Source organism: Ursus arctos, unplaced genomic scaffold (assembly GCF_023065955.2).
Source record: "Ursus arctos isolate Adak ecotype North America unplaced genomic scaffold, UrsArc2.0 scaffold_26, whole genome shotgun sequence".
In the NCBI taxonomy this organism is placed as follows: Eukaryota; Metazoa; Chordata; class Mammalia; order Carnivora; family Ursidae; genus Ursus; species Ursus arctos.
Genome location: NW_026622941.1, coordinates 37,211,942 through 37,233,757, shown reverse-complemented (window position 1 = coordinate 37,233,757; position 21,816 = coordinate 37,211,942). Strand labels below are relative to the sequence as shown.

General features: G+C 46.1%; 1 protein-coding gene across 8 annotated transcripts in view; it reads left to right on the top strand.

The window, feature by feature from the left end:
• The first annotated feature begins 2,601 nt into the window (after positions 1-2,601).
• SLC38A1 (solute carrier family 38 member 1) overlaps positions 2,602-21,816 on the top strand; it is a 66,716-nt gene continuing 47,501 nt past the window's right edge. The window contains exons 1-4 of one of the 8 annotated variants that reach the window (XM_048216924.2): positions 2,602-3,424; positions 16,951-17,195; positions 17,312-17,444; positions 20,896-21,030. In XM_048216924.2, the coding sequence (XP_048072881.1) occupies positions 20,909-21,030 (122 nt within the window). In that variant the 5' untranslated portion in view covers positions 2,602-3,424; positions 16,951-17,195; positions 17,312-17,444; positions 20,896-20,908. Of the gene's footprint in view, positions 3,425-16,950; positions 17,196-17,311; positions 17,445-20,816; positions 21,031-21,816 lie in introns of all 8 variants that reach the window. The other 7 variants (XM_048216921.2, XM_048216923.2, XM_048216922.2 and 4 more) reach the window with 7 other exon arrangements.

The window sequence follows — 21,816 nt, the reverse complement described above, 5'->3', positions numbered from 1 at the left end:
TGGTTCCCACCCGAAGGCCGAGTGGCCTGGGACCTGTGCCACCTCCTGACCCTCCAAAGAGGGTTGCTCCCACGTCAGAGAACATTTTAGAGCCAGACACAGAGAATCAGCTTTGGAGTCACTTCAGGATTCTAGAGCTAGGTGGGCCAGTTAGACCTGTGTGAACTTGGGATAATTTCCTTAACGTCTGAATTGGGGATTAGGCTGGGCTGCACCTCTTAAGAATGTCATGAGGATTAACTAAGAAACCATCTGTAAAGTGCTTGTCCTGCTGCTGAGGTCTCAGCAAGCAGACAGTGAATGGGGGAGTTGTCATCACGACGCCCTTTGCCTCCATTTGAGACCAGAACAATTGGGTTTAAGTGCCGAGCTACTGAAAGGAAGTTTCACGTACAAGAAAACCACACAGTGCAGTGAGCAGGCACTCATCCTGAACACTACCTCTTCCCTCCTTCCCCCGCCCTTCTCCACACAGCAGCAGCCCGCCCTTTCAGCCTCCATGTTGATGCTTACACCCTAGTCCCAGTTTGTTACCTAAAATCCAGATGAGGGCTGAAGATCTTTCTCAACTCGAGGACCAAGGGTGTCTAGTTGCAAAAGGTTGTAGCGTCATGGTTAAGACTTGAGCATAGACTTTCAGTTGAGACCTGGACAGGAATCACTTTCAGGCTTCCCCCTTCACTGTGTTCTGTCTTCAATGAACAGGGCCAATTCAGCCACTTTGAACCTGCTTTCTTGTTTATATGGAGAGGATAATACTTAATTGAGTGGTTGAAGGCATTAAATGAGATAATATTTACGTGTAAAGTGCATAGCACAGCAGCTGGCAAGGAATAGAAGTTCAATTCATCACTCTTGAGTCCAATCCAAAAATTGCTAGGTAACTGCAGTCTTTGGGGTGCATAGAAACTAGCAAATAAGTTAATCAAAGGATGAGCTTGAGATCAGATGCTCTCCAAACAACTATTGGTGAATATACATTCTGCCTAATGAGGTAAAGATTTTAGCAGCCTTTGGAACTGCGCTCAGTTTACCTACCTTGCGTGTTCGGGTTTCTTTCCTTTTTTTTTTTTTTTTTTAAGATTTTATTTATTTATTTGTTAGAGAGAGAGCGCGCACAAGCAGGAAGGGAGAGGCAGAGGGAGCAGCAGACTCCCTGCTGCGCAAGGAGCCCCATGTTGGGCTTGGTCCCAGGACCCTGGGATCATGACCTGAGCTGAAGGTAGACCGGTACCCAACTGAGCCACCCAGGTGTCTCTTAGATTGCTTTCCTTATTTATCAGAATTATTGTGTCAGGCAAGGTGCACACTACTTAAAATTACTTAAAATTAATTAACTCCATACTATATTAGCTTCCTGTAGGAAGGAAGGGGGGAAAGAACCAACTTTTTGGAGACCTGTAGAATATTACTATGATGTGGGTACAATTAACCCTCTGTTTTGCGAGTTGGGAACACAGAACTGGGACAGAAGTGAAGCAGGTAGGGCAACAGTGTCAGAGGCAGAATTTGAACGCAGGTCTGTCCGAGGTGAGCCACCATCATTTCGCCCCCTCCTGTTTGTACTGAATTTTCAATTTCTCAAGTTTATTCAAGCAGGTGCTTTCTAAGTAGGGTTCTCAGGAAGCCATTGCTAAACTAATGAAAACCATTTACTGCCATTTGAAAGCAAAAAGGATTTTAGTTGTCCGGGGTTTGAAATCTGGTTGGCCTCTCACTTTTCCAGCGGTGGTTTAAAAAAAAAAAAAAAAAAAAAAAAAAAGCGATGGCTACTCCATTCAGTCTGCCCGCTTGAAACGCTTCAGGTAGATTAATTTTTGAGTTATGATTCACCTTCCCTTTCCTGTTTTGATGGAACACGGAGACTGAACGGTTCCTGTCACTAAAGAGCTCGAGTTTCCACCCCGCAAATTCGCTCTATAATGACAGTCTAATTGGCGGCGGCGCAGGTGGGATTTCCTGACGCCATTTTAAGGAAACACAACTCCCCTGCAAGGAAGTGCCCAGTTAAAAGGGTCTATGCCTGAAACAAAGAGGAAGCAAAAGAAAGGGAAACGGGCCCGGTTGCCCAGTCCCCTGCATCCTGTTCCCTGGCTCCCCGCGGCCCCCGGATCTGGAGCGCCCCTTCGCGCCCAGACAGGTGCGCACTCCGAGCTCCGCACATCTATCGGGTCGCATCACACGCAGTGCCCCAAACAGAGCGCCGCCGCACAGGTCGGGGAAGGCTGGCGAGGTCTGCGGGTGTGCTGGATCCGGAAGAGGCGAGGCGCCTCCCACTGCGGGGTAGGGACAAAGGGTTTCCAAAGGTGCCCGTGCGCCCCGCTCCCGCAGCCACTGCGCAACACGCCCCCTCCCTTCCCCCACCAACCCGGGCCTTCTCGGAGCGGTCCCCGGAGCCAACACAGCGCTCCATCGCCGCCCGCAGCTCCAGACACTGCCAGCTGTCCGCTGGGCTGCGCGGACCAGCCACTCCCGCGGCCATCCTCACGCCGCGCCCTTCCCACAATGCAACTCCCCTGGCTCCCTCGGCCCATCCGCGCTCTGGCGTACCCCGAAATGCGGCGCCAGCGCACAGCCCCCCTCTCTTCCGCCGGCGCCCTCTTAGTCGCTCCCACTTCCACCCCTAAGCGCTCAGGGTCTCCAGCCGCCACCACAGCGGGGTTCTGGGCCCGCTGCCGGGTCCCCAAGAGGGCGTGGGGCAGGTGTCCAGGCTGCGCGCCGCCTCCGCTCCCAGTGCCACCGTCAGTGCGCCCAGCACACGCACGCCCCGCAACCCCTCCCTCGCCCCTTCCCCGATGCTCAATCTCCGCCAGCCGCGGTCGCTGCATCCTCTGAGAGCGGCAAGAGGGAAGTCGCGAGGCGCGGCCGCCAGCAGAGACACCATGTGACGGGCACCGCTCAGTGACAAGCAGCTTTGGTTAAAGAGCGGGCGCGCGGGAGGGAGGCGACGGCGCGCGGGACGCGGGACGCGGAGGAATGGCCTGACTTTCCCCTTTAAACCATCACGAGCCATGGATGCGCAAAGGCGACGCGCCCCCCAGTAGGAGAATGACTGCGATTCGAGACCCTCCGTGCCAGAGTGTGTGGATGTAAGTGCAAGACTGGCGAGCAGAGTGTGGGTGGGGGTTGGCGGTGGGGGGAGATTCTGATGCAATCGGCCGCGAAAGGAGGAGGAGAGCCAGAGAGCGCGGGCTGGGGCGGCCACGCCGCTCTGCCTGAAGGTCGCTGGGAACCTCCGCCCTTCACCTAACTCGGAAATCCGCCACTGAGCTCCAGTCCTCCCCGCCCAGCCCTCGCTGACGGAGGCCACCTTTTCCCCGCCGAGGCAGCCAGACCTTGACACAAAGGACATCACAGGGCCGGGGGAATCCCGGAAGGGCGGACACCTGGTCTCCTTTTGCCGCTTTTCCCTTTATTGCCCAGGGTAAGGCAATTTTGCTTTTTCAGGGGGAGCCGGGGGAGCGGCGGCAGGGAGGAAAGGGATGTTTTGGATGCGGGAGGAGGCGGTAACGTACAAGTCACCCATGCGGGCGTGGAAGGAAGGAGTGCGCGGTTCTGCCGGCTGCGTTCGGATTTTGCTTGTAGGAAAAGTCCAGATCCTCTGTTCTTCCGATCACACGCGGCAGCGTAAGGGGGTGCAGGGGCCCCAATTTCACCTTCGCGTGGGCTGTGGCTTACTTTTTGGGTCTGTTTTCATAGCGGAAGAGTGTGGCACGCGATCTGGTTAAACGATACTAGGGTCAGGGACCACGCGGGTCTGGAAGGAGAGTGGAGCGGACGGGAGGGCGCTACTGCATATCCGAGGAGTGTTCCAATCCTGGACATTTGGGGGGGATTTCCTGAGTCCGCAGGGCCCAGAGGAGAGTATGTGATGCCCCCGGGGGTGTGCGTGCGGCCGGCTGGGGCTGGGGGGGACTGGGCGCCGCGAGGGAGCCGAGCCGCCGAGCGCTAGTAAACAGGAGCACGTTTGCAGCCCCTTCCTCGAGCTCTGCCCCCTCTCTCAGTAGCCTAGAGTAGGAGGATGCGGGGGGACGATTACTTAGGGAAGCTGGCGGTGATTCACTGTCCTTTCCCGCCCTGAAGAGGTGCTTTCCAACATGAAGAAGGGGAGAAAGAGAAGTGCTGTTCTGAGAGCTGGATTCCGCGGGAGCTGGCGAACAAAAGGCCACCGCTCGCCCGGGGCCCGGGCGCGGACTGGCCTTGCCTCCTCTCCCCTTCCCTCCTCCGGTCCCCGGCGCCTCGCTCGCGTCCCTAAACGTGGCCACAAAAGGCCTTTGAACTCGCCGCGGGTGCCGGGAGGAAAGCGCTCCTTCGCCCCAGTGCGCGCCCTGGGGCGCCCCCCACTCCCCATAATCCACCTCCCTGAGCGTCTGGCTCCTCAGCACCCACTGGGACCCCACCGGTTACGGGGCTGCTGGGCGCCGCTTCCCTGCGGAGTCGCCCGCCCCTGGGTTTAGGGTGAACTGTAATCGGAGGATGTACGAGAGCATATGGCGGCAAAAGGAATTTCGCGGTCACAGCCTCACCGCGTTTCGGGATGCCTTTCACAGGCTGTCTCCGGCTTGGGAAGGTGGTGCTACAATTGAGAGTCCTTTGTGTCTCGCTCTGCGGCGCGGACCCAGTTTTTTATAGCACTGTTTCTCCCGTGGAAGCCTTACTGCCGCCAGGATCACGTACTTTCTCAGACGAACGTTCCATGGTGATGTACGTAGTTAAGAGTGAAAAAGACCCCAGCGCTAAGAAACGGCATTTATTTGTATGTGAAGGGGGTTTGACATCTCTGCAGTGGAGCTAATTTTTTTAATATCGGGGAGGAGAGAATAAGGCTATGGTTTGCAGACTGCAGGGAACAGCAAGGCTGTAATTTGTCACCTTGATAGAAGAAACTGTGCTGCAACTCGTGCTTTTTCTGACGTCAGAAGGACAACGGAAATAAAACCTGAGCTAGGTGGCTGGCTGGCCTCATTGTTGAAACATCTCACACCGGGCGGGCACTCCTGAAATCTATGCGGAACAGGCGGGATGAGGCACGGATCCTGGATTGTGCTTCCGCCCCAACCTCAAAATGGCTTTACTCTTCTGAGTCGCTTCAGTTCTCAGCATGTCACCTTTTAGGAATATTTAGGAAACTTGCCTAGTTTGGTTTGAGGTCTTAAAACGTTGGTGAAGTTTATTCACTCCCCTTCCCCTCCCCCCAAATATTCAATAAATATTTCCTACTGAGGACTTACTATATGTAACTAGATAAAGTTCGTGCTTCTGTGGAGTTTCCCCTCTCCTGGGGGAAACAGACAATAAATGCACATATAATGAATTTCAGGTATTTGCATAAGGGAGAAATAAAACAGGATCATGTGATGGGGGAGGGCACTTGAAATAGATGACCCTCTAGCAGGGCCTGTGTGGGAGGGTGACGTTTGTCCAGAGAGGAGGAGGTCAGGCATCTGGCTGTTCTAGTGTTGTATTTTTCTCCCTCTGGGTGATAACTTGAGTTAAAAAACCCATCTTACTCATTATAGTTCCACTAATAGCCAGCACAGAGTTGCGGCTTAATAAATGCCTCTCAGATTGAGACCTTAGCCATCTCATTCACTTCTTCATTCTGCTGTTGACCACCCCTTCCTTTCTGTATCTCATTATTCGTTGCCCTTTCTCCCAAGTGAAGATGTGAGAGGTTTCTTTACTCTGCTTCTCTTTCCTTCTTACCCTCTCCCCACTTCTGAGCAGTTACCAGGCCCTGGCAAATGCCTCTCAAACCTGTCTTCTCATCTCCGTTCCCACTGCCCAAGTTCAGGTCCCTGTCACCTGTCCTAGACATGGCAGTGCAAGTCATGTGTTGGGATACAGACGTGGAGGTGCCCTAAAGAAGCCAGTGCTTCACGCAAGCACAACACATGGTGAAGGGGAAGCAGGAATTCATGAGGTGGAACAGCTTTCTAGTTCCTTTCCTCGGGTACCAAGCCCCGCTCCCCTAATTCAGTCTCCACACTTGCATGGGATCTGTATTTCTAAACTTCAGTTTTCATTTTTTAGTGGCGTTGCTTCTGAAAACCTTCAGGGGGTTCCCGTGACCTAAAATTCAAGTCTCCATTTTTTAGCTGGGCACTCAGGACTCTCCATGGTCTGATGCCTTGTCTCTCTCCGTCTTTCTCACAGTTCACCCTGTGCTCTCCCTGTGGCTTTTCTGCTTCCGTATGGGTGTTGATTCTGGACTGGAATGCCTACTGTAATCCTGTGTATTTGTGAAGGCCTAGCCCAAATGCCTCTTTTTCTCCCCTTTCAAATCAGTGTTCACTGATCATCTCTTAGCATTTTCATGAGGATTTGTTTTTTACTTTTTGTGCTTTTGTTACTTCTGGTGATAGAAGGCAGGGTGAGGAGGCCACAGATTTTGAGTCAAAAGTAAATACTGGGTTCCGACTTACCAGCCCAGGGACACTGGGCAAATTGTGTAGCCTCTCTAAACCTTAATGTTTTTGTTTTGTTTTTAACAGATTTTATTTATTTATTTGAGAGGGTGAGCTGGGAGAGAGGGGCAGAGGGGAAGGATGGAGGGGGAAGGGCAGAGGGGGAGGGAGAGAGAATCCTCAAGCAGACTTCCTGCTGAGTGTGGAACCGGACATGGGGTTGATCTCACGACCCTGAAATCATGCGTGAGCCAAAATCAAGAGTCGGCTGCTCGACCAGTGGAGCCACCCAGAACCCGTCTTTGTTTTTTCATATCTTGAATGGGAATGAAGATAATGGTGATGGTGGTGGTGGTGGTACCTGTCTTACTGAGTTATCCTGAAGATTCAGTTAAGATGCTGGGTGTGAAGCGCTTGGTACCATGGTAACACTCCTTGTATATTGAATTAAAAGGGACTTCAGGTTTCTCATCTATCAGAGGTGGTGGGAAAGTTGATCAGTAAAGTTCCCCTTACCTCTGATATTCTGTGCATATTTAATCATTTAAAATACTTTTCTGAAAATAATATCTTAATGGAAACTATGAAAGGTGGTGTGGGGGTGGGGGAAGGCTGTGTGTAGAAGTCAGCGCTTTCAGAATCGCATCACAGACTTCAGAAAAAGACACCTTGGACCACTGACCCTAAACCACGTCTTTTGAAAACAGTTACACTTAACTTCTGAAATTTGATCACATTGTAGTCATTGGTTTTCTAGTGCCCACCTAGGTGTTAGGGTTCCTTAATAACAGTAAAGGGATTCAGCGATCAGGAAGGCCCTGTGTTTTGGGGAAACTTTTCAAGAACGAGGCTTACAATCAAGGAACTCCGCCTCAGGTACAGTTATAATGTGTCTTTGCCAATAATTAGCTGGGTGCACTTGTGCAAATCTTTTAACATTTTTATGCCTCGTTTTCTCATCTGTCTAATGCTAATAAATAGTGTCCACGCTGCCTAACTCACAGAGTTGTGAAGATACAATGCGAACAGAGCTGAGGAAACCCTTGAAAGGGTTAAAAGAAGTACTTAAGATGATAATTATCTGAGTTAAATGTGCTGCTACTCTGCAGGTTTAGGGGACGAGTTTAGATTAGTGATTCTCAGCTCTGTCTTTACATTAGGCCCACTTGGCGTCTTTTATTTTTATTTTTTATTTATTTTTTTAAAGATTTATTTATTTATTAGAGAGAGAGAGAATGAGAGCACGAAGGAGCAAGTGGGGTGGTGGGGCAGGGGACAGAGGGAGAGATTCCAAGCAGGCTCCCCACTAAGCCCAGATCCCATGAGCCTTGAGATCACGACCTGAGCCGAAAACATGAGCCGGACACTCAATCGACTGAGCCACCCAGGCGCCCCCCACTTGGGGTCTTTTAAAAGCTACCAGTGCCCGGACTCCATTTCCAGACCTCAGATTTGGTTGGCATGGGGTGGAGCCCAGATTTGAGAATATTTTTAAAAACACCCAGGATGATTCTAATCCCAGTGGCTTAGATTTTAAAGCAAACAAAACAAAGTCAGAATTTAAATGAAGACCTCCATATGTTGTTTGATGAAGTCTAAGTTATGCAGAATTGTGCGCTTGACTGACTTTTCCCCTGATTTGACTAACCCAGCCCGTCGTTGACATCATGGAGCCAACAGCCTTAGGTTACAATTTACAACTTCAATTTTCCCAGGCATCCAGTCCTGTCCAGTGATACAGCCAGGGCTACATGAAGATTTAATGTGTGGATCTCAGTTTCCAGGAGTGATGAAGAAGATTGGAAAAGAAAGAGACAGTGGAAAGGAAAAGGAAAGGGAGAGGGATAGGCCCTGACCCAGGTACAGGAGGAACAGGCTCTGAGTAGGAGAGACAGGACAGAGCACAGAGGAAAAAGGCGTCCTGGTTCCTGGAACTCGTTTACTTGAGGCTGCACACTGGTGCTAGAAAGCCAAATGAAGCCTGCGGGTACGTTTTGTGTGACCTACACTTTCTCTTACAATTGTTTGGAGTTAGTTGACAATATATATATATATATATATATATATATATATATTTTTTTTTTTTTTTTTTAAAGATTTTATTTCTTTATTCAACAGCGATAGAGACAGTCAGCGAGGGAGGGAACACAAGCAGGGGGAGTGGGAGAGGAAGAAGCAGGCTCATAGCGGAAGAGCCTAATGTGGGGCTCGATCCCACAATGCGGGGATCACGCCCTGAGCCGAAGGCAGATGCTTAACCGCTGTGCCACCCAGGCACCCCAGTTGACAATATTTAAACATCAGATTCTCACTTGAAATCTGAATTTCTGGCATTTTTTTTAAAAAATAGAAAGATTGGGCTTATTCCTACTGAACCTGGTGGGATATGTGTTCTCCAGTTCCTGATGCCCAGTCTGCCTTGCTCGTTTGTCGCACGCACCTGGGCTGGGGTTGCATTTGCAACCCTTAGTCTGCACCTATCTGTAGACTTTACTGCTTGCTGCACATTTGAATCCTGCAGAGCATTTAAGCTATCCATGCTTGATCCCATCCTAGACCATTTAAATCAGAAACTGCTGTGTGTTCGTTATTATTTTTTTTTTTTTTTAAGTCCCGAGGTGATTCCTCTGTCTATGTCTAGAACGGAGGACTTCTAGCCTCGGTCACCTATTCAGAAGATTTGTCCACAAGCCCATTTCTTATCTTTGAAAGCGATCCATTAAGAAACACTCGATGGAATCATAAATTCAGAGGGTTTTAAAACTGGAGGAGATTTTTGAGAGGGCATGGGTTAATCAGAATTTGAGAAATTCTGAGAAAACAGGCCTAGAGGGAAGAAAAACTTGTCTGAGGATTATTACATCATTTGATATTGGGGTAGAGTGTGTTCTGTGATGTTTTTTCTATTTTCATGCAAAGGTATATTTGTAATTTTTTAAAAATAAATGATCCTCTTTACATGCACCACTTTGTGACGCTTTAAAATTCTCATTATTTCTGTTCTTTCCTGAGTATTTTGCCGGGAGCTAGCTGTCATAGCTTAGCTAAGCCTTAAAAACAAAGAAAATCCCATCCCGTGTTTTTAGTTCAACAGCAGTTCCTGATCAAAAACATCATTAGAGCAAAAACATACATGTGCAAGGAAAGAATTTTCTCAAAGGCCTAACTGTTTCAGGTTGTTTTCAGTAGTTATTTAAATCTATGACTTTCCAGTTGATGAGGAAGATTTTTAGTTCTGTGGTGGCCACCCTGCTCAAATACACTCACTGTTCTCATTTCATTAACCATCGAGGGGATTTTTTTAAAATGTGATATGCAGTTTATCCCATACCCAAAGTTAGAGATTGACTTTGTTAACTTCTGGAGTTTATCAGTATTTTCTGTCTTGGAGAAATCAGAGTCATTTTAAAACATCTGAATACGGATAGGTTAATTTCTAGACATCATAGGCTGGACATATTGATAACAGACGTTTGAAAGGTCATATAGGAGCTGGAAGAGAAGAGGAATTCTGGAGCAGTGGGTGCAGGTGTCGGGGTACGGCTCATCTCCCTGCCCCATGTAGAAATATTTGGTACTTGTCCCCTGGTGAGCTTCCTTTAACGCAGGGCTTCTCACCCTTGGCACTGCTGACACTTGCAGGCAGATAACTGTTGCGGACTCTTGTGACCGGTTGTGGACTGCCATCCTGTATATTGTATAACATATCACAGCATGCCCCCACCTCTCTCCACTAGAAGTCTGCAGCATCTCCTCATTTGTGACCGAGACGTCTCCAGACATTGCCAGAATTGTCCACAGTAGAGAACCACTGTTTTAATTAAGTCCACTTTCTCTGGACCTTTAGAAATCATGCCAAGAATTCCTAAACCTTCCAAGCATAGTGATTGCGATGTTCATGATAAATACCTTCCATTTATATGGTACTTTACGGTTTTAAATGTATTTCCACATAATTCTCACGTGCCCAGATTAAATGTAAAAGGAATTAAGTGGCAGACTTCATGAAAACTGGGAGGTGAGGCTATTCATGTTGCCTCCTTTATCGTCCCGTTTCTATTTTGTTTTCCTGAGAAAGTGTGAGGATCACTAATACACTGTCTGCAGACAGATGCTCACAGCTTGCTTTTTAAATCTAGTCATCGTTACTATTGTTAACATATTTGCTTCTACCATATGCTAGGGAGCTATGAGGTCTATGACCCCTGTCTTCCAGGAGTTGAAATTATAGTTATGGAGGCCGATAAATACACAAGAAGACTGTTAACATATATAAGAACCTTTGTGTAAGCCAATAAGCTAATGGGTAATCGATACAAAAATGCTGAAAGAATTCATGACAGGTAAATAATCAATCATGGGTTGGTCACTGGAGAAAAATATTACAGAGAAGGTTGGTTTGAAATTAAAAAAAAAGAAGCATGAACACAAACAAGCTGGGCTTTGAGAGAAATGTGCTTACGGAGGAATGGGCTTCACGGGAAGGGGAGGGGGCATGTTCAGGGCCAAAGGAATGGTATGAACAAAGCAGAGAGCTGTGCAAGACTAGATCCATTGAGGGTGTAGAAGGTTCAGGAGGAATGTCATCGGAGAGAAAGAGAGTTAGGAGCATCCTGGGATTGTGTCGGCAGGTTCCAGAGATTGGACTTCATCCTGTAGACGTTGGGAGATTATGACTGGCAAGAAGAGAAGAGGAATGTGCCAGACATGTACTTTCAGGAGCAACCTGCCTCTGTAGGGGAAGAGGGTAGGGTTGGCAGGTAGCATGGAGGAAAGTGAGTTAGGATTGTGGGCAGGGAGGGGACATACGAAAGAATGTTGATGGGGCCTGGTGACTGATTAGATACTCAGCAGCTTTAAAGCGATACCCAGGCTCGGAATCTTGAGTGATGAGGAGAACGGACATTATCTTTAACAGGAGTGGCAAAGCTGATGTGTGAGGTCAGTGGTGTGTCCAGCTAGGCCTGTGAGTTTGAGGCGATGGCGAACATCCGCGTGGAGAAGTCCCGCGGGCAGCTGGCGTCTAAAGAGAATTTGGAAATTTTTCTGAGCAGGAAGGAACCTGAGAGATCCTCTCTCCCTCCAGCCTTCTCATCTTACAGATGAAGAAACACGTGACATGTTAAGTGACTCGATGACTATCGAGTAGTATTTATGAGGGAGATCCTATTTCATAATGCAGGGGAATGCTCGTTTTATAAAATGAAAAAGACTGGGGAAAAAATCTGAAAGATGCCTTTGTGGGATGAAACCTGACACTCCAGGCTTGCAACTTTAAAAAGAAAAGAATCTGGAGTGTGTGCTGGAAGGAGCGACCCCTACACTGCAGGCGGGAGAAGGAAGGGCGCTGGCAGAGAGGGCCTAGAGGCCCGGCTTTTTGCAAGCCGGGGGAGGTCAGGAAGCAGTATTCCCTGCCTGCTGTGGAAGCAGTTGGAGACAATGAGAACTGAGAAAGGGCCGCTTGCCTTGATGACGAAATGGCAGCAGTAGTTGCAAGGAGCCGGGCACTGTTGCAGGTGCTGGCCGCGGACCTGAGCGTGGAATCTTGACAATGACTGTGTGAGGTGGGTATTCTTCATCTCCAGTTTACAGAGTCAGAAACTGAGGCAAAGAGAAGTTAACCTACTTGCCTGGGGTCAACAGCTCCCAAATGGTAGAGCCAGAATTTGCCAGTCGAGCGTGGTTTCAGGGGGGCGATGAGGACGGGAGGGGGTTGTTCAGGTTGTTGGCAGTAAAGGGCCGAGGAGGGGGGCGTATTTCAAGGTTATAGACAAAGTCACTTTCCAGATACAGAGCTGAGAGTGTTTGGCAGAAGTCAGGGAAGTCAGGGAAGTGCGTGGAGAGGAAGTGGTGATACAGCGTGCTAGCAGAGCTGCGACCACTTGCATTTGGTTAAGCCATGAGTCTTGAAGAAAAAGAGAGAAAACACCTTTAATTTGAGATTGCTTACTGGCTCCTAGGCTTCTCACTACCAAAGGCCACTTTTATTATTCCCCACCTCCCAAAGATCTTTTTTGAAGATTTTGAGTATAAATTTTAAGCTTTGGGGTTTTTAAAATTTTTTCTTTAAATTCAATGTAATTAACATAATATGTATTACTAGTTTCAGAGGTAGAACTTAGTGATTCATCAGTTGTGTGTAACACCAAGTGCTCCCCTCCTAAATGCCCATCACCCAGTTACCCCATCCCCCTCCCCCCTCCCCTCCAGGAGCCCTCGTTTTGTTTCCCATAGTGAAGAGTCTCTTATGGTTTGCCTCCCTCTCTGTTTTCATCTTACTTTATTTTTCCTTCCCTTACTCTCTGTTTATCTGTTTCATTTCTTAAATTCCACATATGAGTGAAATCATATGGTATTTGTCTTTCTCTGACTGACTTATTTCACTTAGCATAATACCCTCTAGTTCCATCCATGTGGTTGCAAGTGGCAAGATTTCATTCTTTTTGATGGCTGAGTAGTGTTACGTTGTGTATATATATACCACATCTTCTTTATCCATTCATCTATTGATGGACATCTGGGCTCTTTCCATAGTTTGGCTATTGTGGACATTGCTGCTATAAACATTGGGGTGCAGGTGCCCCTTCTGTTCACTACATTTGTATCTTTGGGTTAAATACTCAGTAGGGTAATTTTTGGGTCGTAGGGTAGTATATAGCAATACAGGACTTTCTCAAGAAACAAGAAAAGTCTTAAATACACAACCTAACCTTACACCTAAAGGAGCTGGAACAAGAGCAGCAAATAAAGCCGACATCCAGCAGGAGAAGAGAGATAATATAGATTAGAACGGAAATCAATGATATAGAAATTAAAAAAAAATAGTAGAACAGGTCAACAAAACTAGGAGCTGGTTGTTTGAGAGAATTAGTAAGATCAATGACCCCCTCGCCAGACTTGTCAAAAAGAAAAAAGACCCAAATAAATAAAATCATGAATGAAAGGGGAGTGCTCACAACGAACACTGCAGAAATACAAGCAATTTATAAGAGAATATTATGAGCAATTATACGCCAACAAATCAGGCAATCTGGAGGAAATGGATGCATTCCTAGAAACATATAAACTACCAAAACTGAAACAGGATGAAATGGAAAACCTGAACAGATCCATAACCAGCAAAGAAATTGAAGCAGGAATCAAAAATCTCCCAACTAACAAGAGTCCAAGGCCAGATGGCCTCCCAGTGGAATTTTACCAAACATTTAAAGAAGAATGAATACTTCTTCTGAAGCTGTTTCAAAAAATAGAAATGGAAGCATTACCTTGATCCCAAAACCAGACAAAGACCCCACCAAAAAGAACTACAGACCAGTATCCCTGATGAACATGGATGCCAAAATTCTCACCAAGATACTAGCCAACAGGATCCAACAGTACATTAAAAGGATTATTCACCACAACCAAGTGGGATTTATCCCTGGGCCACGGGGGGTGGTTCAGCATCTGCAAATCAATCAGTGTGATACACCATATTAATAAAAGAAAGGACAAGAACCATATGATCCTCTCAATAGATGCAGAAAAAACATTTGACAAAGCACAGCATCCTTTCTTGATAAAAACTCTCTGCAGTGTAGTGATAGAGGGAACATACCTCAATATCATAAAAGCTATATGTGAAAAGCCCACAGCAAATATCATCCTCAATGGGGAGAAACTGAGAGCCTTTCCCTAAGGTCAGGAACTCGGCAGGGATGTCCACTCTCGCCACTGTTGTTAAGCATAGTGCTAGAAGTCCTAGCCTCAGCAATCAGACAACAAAAAGAAATAAAAGCCATCCAAATCGGAAAGAAGAAGTCAAACTTTCACTCTTTGCAGATAACATGATACTCTATATAGAAAACCCAGAAGACTCCACCAAAAAATTGCTAGAACTGACACAGGAATTCAGCAAAGTTGCAGGATATAAAACCAATGGATAGAAGACAGTTGCATTTCTATACACTAAGCTTTTGTTGTAGTTGAAGTGTTATTTATATGTGATGTAATATCCAGATTGTACGTATACTGTTTAATGAATGTTGACTACAACTTTAATATATTAATTTATTTCCTGTTTTTATTACTCAAAGAAATATAAAATTGCCAGTCAGAATTTAGGATCATGCAGGTTAATACAATCTAGGCCAAAGCAAGGATACCTGACATTTTAGTCAACCTGTTTGGCCTGTTTGAGGCCTTTTGAGATACAGAAGAGCAGCTCATAGACTCATATTATTATTATTATTTTTTAAAGGATTTTGGGTTTTCTTTTTTTTGTTTGTTTTTAAGATTTTATTTATTTATTTGACAGAGAGAGACAGAGACAGAGAGAAACAGAGCACAAGCAGGGGGAGCGGGAGAGGGAGAAGCAGGCTCCCCGCTGAGCAGGGACCCTGATGTGGGGCTCGATCCCAGGGCCCTGGGATCGTGATTTGAGCTGAAGGCAGCCGCTTAACAGACTGAGCCACCCAGGCGCTCCAGATTCATCTAAGAGCCAGTTGATCCAAGGATCTCAATGGGTAAACCGACTCAGTTATGAGAAGTGATGGCAGAAGGAATAGGACCATCATTGGCCTAAGGCCTAACACTTTCTCAAAACTACTGATGTAGCTACCATAATTGATTCTCAGCAATTGAGCTAGGAAAGGTTTAATCTTATTAGTTTTACAGAATAAAAAACCAATAGTTACTCAATAATTTTAAAATTGAGTGTGTGTGACTGGGTGTTGTTGATATAAAGGCATTATTGTTGTTTTTTTAGGTTTGATAGTGATCTGGTGGTATTGGTTTATAAAAGTAATTTTTTCAGAGATAAGTGCTGAAATATTTACAGATGATAGGATATCTGGGATCTGCTTTAAAATAATTCTCTGTGACGATGGGGGTTAAATTTCAAGACTGGCCTGAATTGATAATTGTTGAAGTTGGTTCATGGGGGTTCATTATTCGATTCTGTCTACTTGTGTATATGTTTAAAAGTTCCCATAATAAAAAATTTAAAAGGGGGGAAAATAAAATTACGAATATCAGTTAGGGTCTAGTTGCACGTAACAGAGATTTTTCTATGTATGTTAAGTGAAAGGGATTAAATACAGGCAATTAAGTGTCTGTAAAATTGTCAGAAGAGATGGCAGGGCAGGCCTCTAGGAATAATTACTGGAAAACTACCACTTAAAACTAGTCTGCTAAAGGAATTACCACTTGTGCCTCCAGCCGGCAGCCAGGGAACCAGGAAGCCGGTTCCGCACTGTCTCAGCTGCATGCTCCAGGAGCACATCATTGGAGCCAGATCTGATGATCGGGAATCCATAGCCACAGATGTTGGTTCCAGAGCCTTCTGTTGCACCTGCTGGAATTGTACCAGCAAGATGGCTCCCTTGCCCCCACCACCTTGCTCTCTGGTGTGGGATCTAAATCATACCTAGAACCCTAGCTGCAAAAGATTGTGGGAAATGCAGCTCTCAACTTTCCATCATCTACAGAACGGGACTAACGGAAGTAGGAACAAATACTGAGCAGGCCAGTCCCCTATAAAGCATATTAGCAATTGAAATGGTATTTATTCCAAAAAGTGATTTTTGACATTGTTTAAGTTAGAACAAGAGGGTTTGGCTTTCCCTCTACGGTATTTTATTTATTTATTTATTTATTTATCTATCTATTTATTTATTTATGTATTTTTAAGTAGGCTCCACGCCTAGTGTGGAGTCCGATGTGGGGCTTGAACTCATGACTCTGAGGTCACGAACTGAGCTGAGATCAAGATCAAGGATGCTTAACTGACTGAACCACCCAGGCGTGCCCCTCTACAGTCCTTCAATCAGCTTTTACCAAAGCTATAAAACTTCCACTACTGGAGAACATGCAGCTTGCTCTCTCTGCTCTAGCTGGTTCATCTGAATGGTCATGCAAGGCTGTTCTGTGCACATTTGGCTTGTGCTATTCCCAGTACAAGTGATGCCTTCCCTATCCCCCAGTCTAAAGCCACCTGTTTTTAGACATAGTTCAAGTCCACCTTAGCTGATTTCTCCAGGCCCCATTTTTTCCCCCTTCCTGCCTGCCTTCCTACCTGCCTGCCTGCTTGCCTGTACATCTGTATGTATGTATGTATCTCCAAAATATTTCTGGGTTTATTCTTTGTTCTGCCATAGAGTTGGGTCTCTATCATGCAGATATTTTATGGTGTACTGTCACTTTATGTGGGATGGTCTTGCTTGCTTAAATAGGGTATAAGCAATGTAAGGCTAGACAAGTTTCTCTGTGTATCTTCTCCTTTGAGACATAACACTATGAAGAGTAGAGACTTACAGATTTTACGATAGTACTCTTGGTAAAATGTACCAATCAGCGTACCAAGATAGTGCTTGCTTAAGAGTACCTCACAAGATCGTGGTGAAGGACCAAAGATGTTCTGTGCCGACTAAACTTCAATTTGTAACCCCATTATAAATGTTGAGAGATTGTAATTATGGTTGGGCTAACATTAAGGTCTTCACCCAGTGACCCTGTTAGGCCTTTTCATTAATTGCATTGCCTGATAATCGCCTCTGTATTTCAGAGAAGCTGTCATTCTTTGCTTCTTGGACTCAGCCTGGGCTTCCTACCTGTGCTGTTGACCATGCTCTCCTTCACTGAGAAGTCTCAGCTCGGGCCCCATCTCTACCCGTCAGTCTCTTGTCTGCCAAGCAGGGTGACTGTCCAGGAGTAAAGGGTCGGGTGTTGATTTATGGCACAGTCCGGCAGATAAGCAGGCGTTTGCTGTGATGGTGTAGACCCGCATTTACTACCTGGACATAACTCGGGGTAGGAGATCGTATCTTGTTAAGTGAAAAAAAATATGAGTTAAAAACTCTGTGGTATGATTTCCATTTTTATAAATGTATACCTGTTTTTTTATTTGTACTTTTTTCATTTCACAGATATTTATCGAGTGCCTGCTGTGTGCCAGGCACTATATCTATGTGCACAGAAAGGCCCTGGAAGGTCATACTCCAGTGTATATATATCTCTCTCCACATATACAGTGACCATCTCTCTGTGCTGACATCACAGGTGACTTTTTTCTGTTTACTTGTGTCTCCCTTCATTTGCAAACATGTATTTTCTAATTTTTCTACAAAGCTTCTATTATTTATTAATAAGGAACTAATATGTTTTTAAAAAACATTTCTGTTCTCCAGAATGCTTATAATATAATACTACATGAAGAAAAGTAGGTTAAAAACAGTCTAAAATCCCAATGTTAAAAAAAAGAAAGAGGAGGAGAGGCAGCTAGAGAGGAGGAAAGAAAAAGAAGGAAAGGATAAAAAGGATAATGAAGAAAAGAGGAGAGGAAATACATCAGAGTTTAACAGTGGCCCAGTTTTAAGTGGCGGGATCTTTTTTTACAAGGCCTGTTCTAATGATTCTACTGTCAGTATGTATTTGTTATAGCATAAGAAAAAAAAATTTCTTGCTCAAGACCAGCCCAGATGTGACTTTCCAGTGAAGCTGCCTCAGATTCCTGAATGTGACTTTTTTCAAACTTTGAAATCCCTCCTTATCGAGCCTCAATAGATGGATGATGAACTGAATAGGAAGGAATTTCGAAGTGTGGCCCAGGCTCGGTGAGAGGTGTCACTAACTTTCCTAACTTACCCCTTTTTGCAGTTTTCACTTTCAAGAATGAGTTAGGTTTCAGAGAGATGATTCCGTAACAGTAAAAATTCATTGTGATAAAAAAAAAAGGAGATTAGGTCGCAGACAACACACAGACAGCAGCAAGGCCACGTGAGGACACAGAGACCGCAGAGCTCTCCGCAAGCTGCGGACAGAGGCCTCCGAAGAAACAAAACTCGCTGACTCCTTGCTTTTGGACTTGTAGCCTCCTGAACTGTGAAGAAAGTTTTCCTGTTTAAGCCAAAGGAAAAAGCATTCATTCTAGGTGATTAACTGAATGCTGGTATTTGCCTGATACGGACATGAGCTTAGTGGCCAGGACCTCCTCTGTTCTTTTTACGCTTTTGCCTTTTTGTCCATTTATTTAAATGGACAGATTTATTTAAATGTTATTTGTACACACACATATATATTGATACGAAAGTTGAAAATCAAACAGTAGATTCCACATCTATTATTAGTCGGCCTTTCCTGTCCTCAGAAAACGTTTCCAGGCAGTCTCTGGAGAGGAAAGGGCTCAGCGCGGACGGCAGACACGTCCCCTGAATCAGCGGCCCACCAGCCCGGCACCTCACTTCAGTGTTACTTGCGACTCCAGGGGCCGCCCGGGGGGAGCCGCCGTGGCCGGGCCGGCGCGCGTTCATCGAGTGCGGGCGCCCTGCAGCCTCCGTGCGGGAAAGACAGGTTGTCCACGCCGGGGCGGTGGGAGCGCTTGAGGAGCAGTTAGACGGGCCTGTGGCTAGCACGACCCCCTGGCCAGAAGCGTCGGCCCTGAGCCGCCCGGTGTGCCTTCACCCCGAGACACCGGCTCCACTCTCCCTGCCCGGCAGAAAGGGGAGGCTCCCAGAACCTGAGGTGTTAGGAAGCATTTCCTTCCTGCCTGCCCTCCTTTCCTTCCTTCCTTCCTTCCTTCCTTCCTTCCTTCCTTCCTCCGTCCCTCCCTCCCCCCCTCCTTCCCTCTTTTCCTTCCTTCCCTCCTTCCTGCCCTCCTTTCCTTCCTTCCTTCCTTCCTTCCCTCCTTCCCTACCTCCTGCCCTCCTTTCCTTCCTTCCTTCCTTCCTTCCCTCCCTTCCTCCCTCCCTTCCCTTTCTTCCTTTTCTCTTTCTTTCTTCCTTCCTTCCTTCCTTCCTTTCTTTCTTTCTTTCTTTCTTTCTTTCTTTCTTTCTTTCTTTCTTCCCTTCCTTCCCTTTCTTTCTTCCTTCCCTTTCTTTCTCCCTTCCCTTTCTTTCTTCCCTCCCTCTCTTCTTTCCTTCCTTCCTTCCTTCCTTCCTTCCTTCCTTCCTTCCTTCCTTTTTTTTTTAAACCCTATCTTTCCCAGTGGGCAGTGAGAGTGTCTTCACAAGCAGGGGACAGAGATACCCCCTCTCTCTGGGGGCGTGTAGGAAGCTCCAGGCCCCCACTTCAAGGTCCATTTACCCTGGCCCCAGACGGCGGGGCAGGCTCTAGCACACCCAGGGCCACAGGTTTAAAATGTACTGTAATTGGCTTTGTCTCCAGCATTTCCCATCCATGCCTGGTTTCTGGGGTTTTCCCCATCCCCTCATTTGGGGGTCCAGACTCAAGAGGACAGGCACAGGGGGAGGACAGGAACAGAGGTCCCCGGCACTGGGGGGGGGGTGTCTCCCTGTTGGAAATTGTAAAGGATCCTGGAACCAGGGGAGTTTCATGCTAGATAAGAGTCCGTCTGAACAAAGAGGAATACTGTGTGGCCTGGTTGTGGGAAAGAGAAAAAGAAAGGTTCTAAAAAATTATCATTCTAAGGTACTGTCTACGGGTCCTGAAAATTTTATCAATTAGCACAATGCTTCTTGGGCTTTGCTAGGATGCTTACTGGGCACAAAATACCATCCAAAGGGGTTCGCCGTTGGAGGTAAAAAGACAAACTTACTGGCGTTCTGCTTCTTCCCTTGATCCCCCCCACCTCACCGAGATGACCCGATGGGGCTCCTGTACCTACACGGCCTTGCTTTTCAGGTTGTGTCTAGCTCTTTTTCGTTGCCACCTGATTCTTAATTTGGGATGCTGTGTGTCCGAAACTCTTTCCCCCCTTACATACCATTGAAACGTAAGTCCCAGTCATCCATGTGGGGGAGACTATGAACTCTGCAAGTCTTTTGTTTCTGGAGAGGAAATATAGTTTTAGGTGGATTAACCTAAATCCCTGGAGTATGAGTTTTTAATTCCCTAATTCCCTGACATAGAGTGATTTCATTGAAGACATTGATTTAATCTCTCGCAGTTGATGGATAAAGTGTTTGCTACATTTCAACACACAGATTTGTCCTTTGCTGCTTGACCTCCGGGTTGGGTAGTTGATCCCTCATGATGCCATTTAGGGAGGATTCACGTTTTTATTACACTGGGATTGCTAAATCCGAGGTGCTTTTGTGTCTGTGTAGTCTGAACACGCTGTGTGTGTGCCCTGTGATCAGATGCAGTAAAATAACTGCATCACTTTCATATTAAACACACTGTTTCATAAAAGGCATCGACGTGGCCCGCGGTTGACGTGGTGTTCCTGTTAACGTGCACACGAAGATAATGGGACAGGACTCATTTTGTAGTTAAAATGGAAGGAGATTTATGACAGGCATAAAATTTAGAGATAAGCCTCTGTAACTTGATGTACAAAGATGGCCTTAACGCACTGAATGGCAAAATGTATAAGTCATCATTAAGTTAACTAGTTGTTTACTTGTAATAGTTTATCTTTCATCAGTGGTGATATTCATATGTTTAATTATTTTTCATTGTGTTGTGTTCTAGGGGTGTCAAGCTTATATTTTTGCTGCTATCCATTTGTAATACACTCAGAGCAGAATTTGGACTCATTTTTTGACTACAGATACTTTGTCAACATGATGCATTTCAAAAGTGGACTCGAATTAACGGAGTTGCAGAACATGACAGTGCCCGAGGATGATAACATTAGCAACGATTCCAATGATTTCACTGAAGTAGAAAATGGTCAAATAAATAGGTGAGTATTTTTCCGCTAACACTCTCAATCCCATGAAAGAAATGTCTCTAAAATATTATTCTGGTTTTCAGTTATTCTCCTGAATTATTCATTACTAAAGTTATGCTCCATTTGAAGACGTAATTTGAATTTCTTATGTGACATCTGTTGGGCACAGTCTGCAATAGCAGATGAAGCAAATAGGAAAGTAATTTATTCCTCCTTTCAAATCTTTCAATTGAGTCTAATAAAAATATATAAATACACTGGACCCCGACCAGCCCTAACTTTTCAAGAGCTCTGTGCTTGTGAACCAGACAGACTGCTGGAGTCCACTGCATGCCATATCTCAGCACGTGCTCCAGCCATCCGCCCTCACCCACATTGTCACCCACCAACGGTCAACATCCCCCTCGCCAATGACCCCATTTTAAAACTACAGATACAGCATTACAAGCATCATTCGTAACACAGATTTTAAAGAGTAATAACAAGAGCTGGGCCCCAGTGGCTCTCTTGAGAAACTGTAGTAGAGAATTAGTACATGAAACAGAAAGAAAAGATAGCATGAGTGGGAGGAGGTAGGTGGGTGGCAGGTGGGAAGAGTCTGCCTGCGAAGCTCTCGACCCCAGCCGTGACCTCAGCAGGTCCTTGCAACTCTTGGGTCCTGTGTTTCTTAAGTTGGAAGAGTAGGACCAATGTCTTTTTTTTTTTTTTTTTTTTTAAGTGATCTGGCGCATTCTCTGACATGCCGATTTTGTAGCCAGCGTATGCGGGTAATTTCACAGGAAGCTCTCCAGCTTGGGA